The sequence below is a fragment of the Pleurodeles waltl genome, chromosome 6 (assembly GCF_031143425.1).
Source record: "Pleurodeles waltl isolate 20211129_DDA chromosome 6, aPleWal1.hap1.20221129, whole genome shotgun sequence".
In the NCBI taxonomy this organism is placed as follows: domain Eukaryota; kingdom Metazoa; phylum Chordata; class Amphibia; order Caudata; family Salamandridae; genus Pleurodeles; species Pleurodeles waltl.
The window spans coordinates 324,380,345-324,390,752 of record NC_090445.1 but is presented as its reverse complement, the minus strand read 5'-3'; the positions used below and the strand labels follow the sequence as shown (position 1 = coordinate 324,390,752).

At 46.6% G+C, this 10,408-nt stretch overlaps 1 protein-coding gene across 2 annotated transcripts in view; it reads right to left on the bottom strand.

Annotated features, from left to right (window-relative positions):
• Positions 1-583: 583 nt before the first annotated feature.
• The window catches only part of NEDD8 (NEDD8 ubiquitin like modifier), a 90,074-nt gene continuing 80,249 nt past the window's right edge, over positions 584-10,408 (bottom strand). For both annotated transcript variants that reach the window (XM_069238166.1, XM_069238164.1), the window contains exons 3-4: positions 1,098-1,180; positions 584-994 (exon numbers count right to left, since the gene is read on the bottom strand). In XM_069238166.1, the coding sequence (XP_069094267.1) occupies positions 901-994; positions 1,098-1,180 (177 nt within the window). In that variant the 3' untranslated portion in view covers positions 584-900. The remainder of the gene's footprint in view (positions 995-1,097; positions 1,181-10,408) is intronic.

Sequence of the window (10,408 nt, the reverse complement as noted above, 5' to 3'; positions counted from 1 at the left end):
AGCACAAGCCAGAACAAAAGACTGAAGCTGAGAAGCAAACTGCCGGTACAGTGTATGCTGGGAGATGAACCCTGCTGACTTCCTAAAGGGCCAGTGTATCTTTTTCAATCTAATGCACTCTGAGCCAATCAGGCGGCCCTCCCCTTCGTTTTTCTCTACTGCAATGTAAAGGTTTAAAGCTCCCTATGTTCAGGGGTTAAAATTTTCAGCTAGGTGCTGCAATGTAGGTTTGCCCTGTCGTTTGAATTGGCTATTGCAGAGAGAAATGTCAGCAAATGCCAACTGGCTTTATACTATCAGGTGACAAATGCAGCTGGAGTCTCCTTCCAAATGAAGGTTGTATCTGTTAAATAAATGGGAGGGAAGTGTTCTGGGGTCCCCAAACGCTGGCGGGAATATTCTGAGTGAGATTTTTTTTTTTTTGAACAAGCAGGAACATGCACAAAATAGAAAGCAAGTGTACCTTTAACTGGAACACCCACAACCAAACAGCGACAGATAGGAAAACACTAAAACGTGGACATCACACAAAGGCTGGCATGCACAAACAGGCACTCAGAATGGAAGGATATGGAGACACCTATCCTGTATTGCAGAACAACTTAAAATATCTTTATTCTGTGAGTCAAATTTTCGACATTCCACAAACACCAGAAATGAAATGTAAGGAAATAAACCTTTTTCTACATGCTTATCATACACAATGCACACATAGGCCAAGCCAACACCTCCCTACAGAAAAATACAAAATGATTCTTTTTGTGCCAACAAACTAGAGTCCGTCCTTTTGTTTTTACTCCAGTCATCTCTGCATGCACAGGCATGAACTGGCTCAGGGGCAGCTGTGTGGTGGCTTCTTTTGGGACTCAACGGAGGTGTCTGTCGGGGTTTCAGCCTTTCTCACCGTCTTTCCGTGCCGCCTCGGAGTGCCAACACAAGGTGGAGTACAGAGCCACCCATGATCTTGTAATCATTTGCTGTTTTCTCGTCATTCCTTGGCAAGAAGTAAACAGGGAGAAAACAGATATTAATGTGGCGATTTAAATACTGTTCCTACCCTTTATCATCTAATATCCTGCCCCCAGATTCTCACTCACATTTGCTTGCCACTGTATATAAGTCTCTGCTGTTGCGGTGGGATACCTTCCTTTTCCTCGACCCGTTCTTTTATTCTCTCCACCTGAGGAGCAAAAATACAATGTGTGAATTAATATGCAGAGGCATCCTATTGCAGAAGGTCATAAGGTTGTACGTAGCAACATGGCTCTCAAAATGGGAGCCCTACAGACTCTCCCTGTTCAAGGATGGCAAGGTAGACTACAGAGTAGGGTATTAGGGCCCTCGGAAGGAATGAGGCATGCACCTAGTGCACTACCATCTTATAAAAATAAGCAGATAAAGCTGCACACACATCACTATGGGCCTGTACAGAACCTAGTGTCCATGAATGGTGCAGTACAGAGCTCACGACCCTTTGAACCAGACCACAAGAACCCTCAGCCCAATTAACAGGAGCAGAACAGAACACACCCATTTATGGATGAACTTGCCCAAAGACTGTGCACAGCTCAGAAATATATACGTATGCGTCTAACACTACCAATCAAGGAAAGATTTATGTAAAATCAACAACCCAAAGACAGCATTGCGAATGGTTCTATGCCCAAGTAACAGATGTATCGAAGGCACATAAAAATTTAATAGCCCACTGTCAAAGCACACAGCTCAAAAGGTAGGTTACTTTAGAGCTCAACGACCGAGGTTTGGAACTGAACAGGGGGAACCTAAATCAAATAAAACACACAAAAAAATATTTCAGGCAAATAAACACTAAGTAGGCGCAAGGCCATTATCATTAAGAAACACAGTCGATCGGTCGGGGGGGGGGGGGGGAGGGAGGGGAGGTTGTTATAGACTTTTTGTTGACTATCATTATGCTTTCTTCACGTCATGTTCATCAATGTCAATAAAAATGTACACATTAAAAAAACATTAAGGAACAAAAAAAGATCATAATTAAGAGATTTTGGAAGACTGACATGAATTGTTGGGGACTGCATTTCGAGCTCTAGTATCTGTAGAGTAATGCATGAATACCTTAATTTGTCAGCTAAAATGTAATTTACATACAAGCCTTCATAATCGAAGGTCAGTTGTGTGAACAGCAAGTAATCGGGCACAATTTACATAGGAAGTCTCATCTCTGCTTCTCTGAGATCATAATTTAGGGATCTAGTCACTAAATATTTATGGATACCCAACTACGAATCAAATACTGATCCATACAGTAGATGCATTAGTCTACCAAGACATCAGACCTGGATTTATACATACATATTGCAGACACAAAGTGACTTTTCAGAAGGCCTGACACGCTGAATCTGCTAATACCCTTGTTTTATACAATAAAATTACTTGAGGTGGGTTTTGACACTCATGTAAGGTTTGGGCCAACAACACCTTTAAAGTATCAAGTATATACTTTTAAATGAGTATCAAACCCCTGTTTAATATAATTTAAAGGATTAGAGAAAAGACTGTACTGAGTCTAATGACTCAAAAGTCTCCAAGTATGATTCCAAGTATTTTTTTTAATTCTTCAAGATAAGATGTTGTAGTTCAAATCTGAAGCATTACAAATGTATATAGCATTGTCTATTTTGCAGCAAACACTTGTTTCGCTTCTAAAAGCGGCATGCAAGCCTATGCTTTATCAAGACTGAAACAACAAGGTAAAAATAAACAGGGCAAAGAAAACATTCTCTGTCAAGAATAATGTGAAAACGTGTTACACTGTGACTCAATCATGTCACTGTTTTAAAGCCATTACCCAGGAGCGCATTAATTTTATCCTGAACATTATATGTTAGTGCGAAGTGACAAGTGAGTTCAGAAAAAAAGTAACTAATTTTGAAGTATATATTCCAGCCAGGCCTGGCCCTTCTTCCTACATCTCTCACTCTTATGCAATGAAAATTAGTCCTTCATAAGTTGCCTTCTTGAACTTCAAAAGTACCACATATAAAGCACAAGTGGCAAAGGCATGCATAACATTTTTGAAGAAGGCAGCCAAACGCGAGAATATGTGTGAGCGTACCCCTCTGGCTACACCCCGCAAACTGTCTGTGGTGCCCGTCTGCCAGCGAGCCACCCGCGCCGGAGTGTAATACCAATAGTGCGCTATTTTCAGGAGGAATTCCTTGGTAGTCATATTACAGGCAGTTATGAGCGCTCGGTGTAGTACATCCCGCCATTCCTTATCAGAAAAGGCACGCCCACGTTCGACCTCCCACCGGGGAGTCCGGGGAAGTTCCAGCCGCGCCAAAAATCAAACCATAGATATCGGAGATAGGTTTCTTATCTGACGAGTCCGTCAAACAGCCAGCACTCGAAGGGAAGGAGGGGCCGAGCCGCATGGGGTCTTACTGCAGGGGACAATACCCTGTTGCCTGATAGCCAAGTACTGCCAATAGGGTTCCTGTGGGAGACCGTAAGTCTCCCTAAGTTGGGGAAACTCCAGGAACCCCTGAGTATCAAACAAATCCCCCCCACCCATTTACAACTGGAGCTCTGCCAAGATTGGTAGGCAGACTTTGTGAGTGCAGGGGGGGGGGGGGGGGGTGGGGGGGGGGGGGGGGGGGGAAGTCCGGGTTGCCAATAACTGGCATTTGAGGAGATACGGGTGAGGACAGGGCCCTACAGGTTTGTACTTTATCCCACACTTCCATAGTTGCTCGCAAGACAGGAGACATATATGCACTCCTCCGGCGACATGCCCTCGTCAGCCACAGGACCTTCCAAATATGTACCCCGCGACTGCCTGGTCAATAAAACACCATTATTTTTCAGTACTTGTACGAGACCATTCCACCAGGTATTGCAGTTGGGCAGCCCGATAGTACCCCAATAAATATGGAACTCCCAGCCCCCCTTCGACTGCAGCAGGTAGGCCTGTTCCTTTGACATTCTCGTTTTCTTGCCTGCCCATATGAAATCCCATATCAATCTCTGCATAGCCTCTAATACACCCGGCAGGGTTGTAGTGCTAGAACCTGCATGATGAACAGCACCTTAGGCAAAAGAGTCAACTTCACCGCTGCAATACGCCCCAGCCACGAAAAGACAAATCCCCTTCACCGGGCCAGAGCCTCCCGCGCCTCGTCAAGCGGGCAGTATAGTTACGTTCCGCTATAGCCACCTGCGTGGGGCGTATCTGCAATCCTAAGTATTGTATCTCCTGCAAGGCCCAAACAAATGGCAAGAGGGGTCTCAAGTCCTCCACCTCCCTCTCCTTAAGAATAGAGGATTTAGACAGGTTAATTTTAAAGTCTGCCACCACTCCAAAAGACCGTCCAGTTAATAGAGGATTTAGACAGATTAGTTTTAAAGCCTGCCACCACTCCAAAAGCCGGCAGTTCATTCACCACTGTCACAAGAAAGGTCTTCAGTTCTGTCAGATAAAGGAACACATCATTGGCGTACAGTGCTATTTTATGGGATCTGCCCCCCATTGGCATGCCCCTGATGTCCCGATTTTGCCTAATATGTTCTGCAAAGGTCTCCATATTCAGCGCATACAACAGCGGCGATACAGGGCAGCCCTGCCTAGTCCCCCTGGCAATAGAGAAAATCTCTGAAAGTCCACCATTCACACTCACCCGGGCCTGGGGGAGACGATAACTGCTCCGCACCCAGTCACAAAATCTTGGGCCCAGTCCATACTGAGGAGTACCGAAAATAAAAAAAAACTCCACTGCACCCGGTCAAATGCATTCTCTGCATCGATACAAAGCTATATCGGGGGATACGGGCCCGTTGTACCTTATCTAGAAGGTGACAAAGCCTCTTAGTATTATCCGCACAGGTTCTCTCTGGAATAAACCCGGTCTGATCTGGGTCTATTAGGCCCTGCATATAAGGGCCCAGCCTGTGCGCTAAGATGCCAGAAAAAAGTTTAGCATACACATTCAATAATGTGATTGGTCGGTACGATGCACACAGTTGGGTCTTTGCCAGGCTTCCAGACAACCGCAATAGTGCCCCTGCACACTGAGTGGGGCATCAATCCGGCAGAAGCAAAACCATTGAACAGCCTCACCAGCACCGGAGCCAGGAGCTCACCAAAAATCTTATAAAATCCTGCCCCAAACCCATCCTGTCCTGGTGCCTTCCCTACGCAAAGCTGCCAGATAGCCTCCAGGCCCTCTGCGGGAGTAATATCCTTGTATAAGTCATTGGCTAGCATATTAGGTACTTGGGGCAATGGTGTCTCATCTAAGTATCTTGATATTGTCCTCATGTAGAAGCCCTGCAGTCTATAATGAGGCATGGAAAGTCTCAAATTCTTTCAGGATCAGCTCTTCATCTGTAGTGGTCGCTCCCCCGCTTGTCTGTATTGATTTATCCGGCGGTGTGCCACCTGAGTGTGCAACCGGTGCGCAAGAAGTCACCTTGTCTTAATGCCCCCAGCATAGTACATCTGTTTAGTGCGCAGAGGAGCAAATTCCGCCCCATCCATATCTATTGCTTTCAACTGTTTACGTGTCACCATCAACTGGCACTTCACTCTATGCGCACCCGTAGCCCCATGCTGCCCTTACAGCTCTTATCTGATCCTCTAGCTGCTGCCTCTTTTTCCTCCATATAGCGTTTGCACGAGCTGCAATAGCTATACACTGCCCCCCGACCACATCGCTTCCCAGACCACCTCCACCGCAATCTCTGGTGCATCGTTAATGCTTAAATATGATGTAATTGTTTCCCTTTTTTCTTGACGTACTCCTTTATCACCTAGGAGCTTGGTATTTAGCCTCCATAGCCGGAGTCTTCTACTCGGGCCCGGCAGTGAGAGACTTACTGTGACCAGAGCGTGATCGGACAAAGATGCCACCCCAAGCTCTGAGTGTGTAATTGCGTGTAGCAGGCCCAGGGAGGCCAGAAAGAGGTCAAGTCTTGCATAGGTCTGGTGTGCGGCTGAAAACAAACTTGTATGCCCGCAGGGTCGGATTCTGTGCACACCAAACATCCGTCATTCCCCCTTCCTCCAACCACTTTCGAAAACCCACAGAGAACGCTCCTGCCTGACCACTTCGCTGCGTTGACCTATCTACCTGGGTGTCGGGACCAAGTTAAAATCCCCTACTATAAGGACATCCGCATTTGTCTTGGCCAACATCCTCAAAAACTCCTCTTGCTGTTCTTTAGGGCCGTATATACAGGCAACCGTAATAGCAGGCCCATTAAGCTCTATGGGCAAGGAAATGAGTCGTCCGTTCATCCCAGCCTGTAAGCCTAATAGCTTCCTCTGGAAACGTGTAGCCAGCAGGATTGCCACTTCTGCCCTCCTCCCCGGCCCAGAAGAATGGCATTGTCAAACCATTGTGTTCTCAGCTTCTTCAAATCTGATCTCAGCAAGTGTACCTCTTGGAGCAAACATATGTCCCCCCTTGGCCTATCTCAGCATCGCTACCAGAGCCTGTCTCTTACCGGTGAATTGAGATCCCTGACATTAAGGCTAAGTACTTTAACCGACATGCATGTCTGAGGAGATAGCGCCCGTGGGCCTATGGAGGACCCTCCTACTATCAAGTGATCCTGCCATTAACGCTGCTTCGCCTAGCATTAGAAAGTAAGGCACAGGATCATAGTCAAGCGAACAACTAACCAACATACTAAAACACAGTAAACACAATTCGTTCCCCGTCTGGAAACTATGTAGAGACCCTCGGGGGGATACACCTGGGTGTACCAAGTCTTCAATGTCCCAGTCATCATTTCCGCCATAGGAGCTCCGCCGTCTTCCTTTATTCCTCATTACTGCAGCTTTCACGTGGCACCCCTTCTCAGAATGTGGATCACACTCATAATTCTCGACCCTAAGGCGGGATGGCCTCAGTCAGTGTCATTATGGCCTCCTCACTGGCCAGCACCAATGAGTTGCTAGGTTCCTTGTCAGGTCTCCGGTGGGCACTCCTGGTGACGCCACCTATTGAGCAAGTCCTCTCGTTCTTGCCTGCTCTCTCTCTCTCTGATGGTTTAGGGGTTTCTTCTTCAGTTATTGAACTGCTTGCCCCTGGTGCTCGAGCCCCCCGCAAGGAGTCCATAGTTTCCCCAGGAGGGCTCTCTCTCAAACTCAAGTCCATGTCAGTGAGGGCTTCAGCCTCTGAACTTATATTGCGCAGTTTGTTCTGCCACACAAATTGGAGACGGAAGGGGTGGCTCCCTTTAAAGTGGATACCTCTTCCCTGAAGTAGGACGTGACAGGCCGCGTCGGCACTGCAATGTCCACGATGAGAGATCTTGAAACAGATAAGACTTATGACCTTCAAAGTCTATGGCATTCTTGTACTGGGCCACTGTCAGAATTTGCTCCTTCTGCTTATAATAGTGAAGGCATGTGAGAATATCTGGCGGCTGGTGTAGAGACTCAGAGGGACGCAATGGGCGATGTGTGCGAGACAATATTATATCTTGATTGTCAAGTGCTGGCGCCACATGCATGAACAGACGGATTACAAATCCCTCCAAGGAGCCCACAATGGCTTGCGCCGGAACTCCTCTTATGCGAATATTGGATCATCTGGACCTATTCTCCAAGTACTCAAGCCTATACTGTAGGTCCCGGTTGCTGTCCTGTAAAACGATGATCTTCTGCCTTTGGTGGTCCAGGTCCTCCTCCTGCCTATCGCATGTGCATTCCAGTGTATCCACTCTTTGGCCCAGCTCTGTCACCTCTCCCTTCAGATCCTCGACTGTCGGAGCAAGCTCCTGCCTGAGGGCAGTAAGATCCTCTCGGAGTGCCCCAAATAGTTGTTCCATAAAGGCTTTCGTCAGTGGGTTGGCATCTTCTTCTACCGTCCCGTCACCGCTGCTGCCTCAGGGATCCGAGCCCAGCTCGCGTGTGGGATCCCGATTCTTCGCCAGGGTTTAGTGAAGAGATCTCTCTAGTTGCGGTCTTTCTTGCTCTGCTTTTGGGTTTCCATCTTCTCCCGTCCAGGCCCACCGCTCGATCGACAGTGTTGGGCACCCCTCCTGTGTTGGCCCAGGGCCCTGCCGTCAGTGCCAAGGCTCCAGCTTCCTTCCCCAGACCTTCAAGGCTCAACCGCCGACCTCGGTCTCTCCCTTACCAACTGCCATCCAGGGAGGCCCAGCTCTCGTGTGTGTGCTCTGCAGCGTCAGCCTAAAGGAGTAGGGCCTCCCTCCGTACGCACACCTGGTCCGGAAGAGCACCACCGCTTTCTGCACCTGTCGGCCCGCTCCGCACTCCGCTCACACCTTCGTGCGTATGATGCTCTCCGCCGGCTCCCCACTTCCAGTCATCTGCTCACTTTCTGGGCCAACTCTCCCCCACCGGCCTGACCGCTGCATTGTGCAGGGCCACTCCGTCTCTCAGGGGCACCCCACAGGTCCCCAGGATCTTGATCCACTTATCTGCAGGATGTGGGCCGCCGCACCGGCTCCATACCCAGCTGTTCGTTGGTTCCTATTAGGAGGGGCGGGACCCCAAAGCACCACACCAGCTTCTCGGAAGCCTCCCGTGGCCCCCAGTGGAACCGTGAGATCCGACCGTCTCTGTGGCTGCTTTTGGCCTGCAGCAGACGACGGAGCTCCACGGAGGCACTCCTACACTGCCGCCATCTTGGCTCCACCGCCCCCCAAATAACAATGCATTAATACCAATAAGATGGCCAAAAAAATAAATATGGTTAAATACAAATAGAAATGTTAAAAAAAAAAAAAAACACCATAAAACCGGGAGCCTTGGTTATAATTAATATCAGAAATACAGCACTGCATTCCTGTTACCTGTACCTAGATTCTTTTGAACATTCAGTGAGGGGAAAAAATTGAATTATATGTACACAGACCAACCCTGTAAATGTTCTTCTTGTTCACATGGCTGTGGTGCAAAGATGATCAAATGACATTTGTCTAAAATTAGTACAGTGCAAGGGATCATTTTTCTGAAAGGTATACCACATGGCAATATAATGTTTACCTTGTTTTACTAAACTGTGTACATTCTATTCATTTTCCTACCCTGTGTGTGTGTGTGTGTGTGGCTACAAAGAAAAACGAGCTGCTGATTATACATCTTTAATTTCCTCATATCGGTGTACACCACAAACTACATGATGTATTTCTTTTGGTTTTAACAGAAAAGTGTCATGTTTCTAGATCAGTGGTAGTCAGTCCTCCCACACTAAAAGCTTTTAACAGTGCCTGGATCCAATTAAATGCTAAAATGTATGAAATATTTCTCCCAATGTCTGCAATGAGGAAATTATTAATTTCCAGTTTGGTGCTTAAAGATACAAGATGTTCCTTCAGACTCACTGAAATGCAATCTTGACTAAAGGGAAAATCTATGAGTGCGAACAGAAAATCCTACATACCAATGAGTGAGACAGTGCATTGCAATGATCAAGGACAATGCACTGTGTTTTCAGTTTATGAGGCTGAATAACTATAGATTTGCTGGCCAAGGCTTCTAAAAAAAATGTTGCTTTGATTTGTAGAAGAGCCATGTCAGAACAGCACCCTGCCTGGAGGTATTTAGGTTATCTATACTGTGTCATTAAGAAGACCCCTTTTAAGTAATGTGGAGGGTCAAAATATCACTGGATCGTGATCATTTCAGTGCTAAATTGTTATTGGTCAGGTTCTGGATTAATCCATCTATAGGATCAGTGAACACTGTACATATATTGCTTTTGCACACTTAGTAACTGATTGCATTTCTGTGCTTCTGTTGAGCCATCACTAGGAGTACTTTTTTAAATATGCTCAAATGATCAATGCAAAGCAAAGTCCCATTAACTAATGTGTGGGATTTATTTTCTGCTAGCACTCAGAGGCTGCCTTTAATCAACATTGCACGTCGAAAGTCTGAAAAAAACTGTTCATTTCTTTGCCTAGTTCCTAGGAATACAGGATTTACCCACTGGTTTATTTCAGTCATTTCCAAAATGGGCATCTGAACAGCGCCTTCCGATTCTAGAATGGCCTCTTAGCACTGTCTAAAGCATATTGTTTTCTATAAGTCCTAATAAATATTTAGTTGTAAATTAACACGTCAGGATTGAAGACTGAACGGTTTGTGCTGAGACGAACTGCAGATCACCACACTCCCTAGTGGTATTTAACCCAGAGTCATTATGCCAGATAAAGCACATTTGGAACCAGCGAGCCTTGGGCTGAATCACAGCTACTTCACTTGCCCAAACTATGCGACATTTGCCTCTCTGTCCCTCAGGTGCCTCAGCTGCCGAAAATGAGGGAGTGCCTGGAGGCAATTAATTTGTTCATACTCACCACACAAGAAAAATTACTGGAGTTTTGCTTTCATGTTTTGTGGTATGCAAAATGCAAAGATGTCAAAGCCATGTAATTCTGTAATGTAACCAAG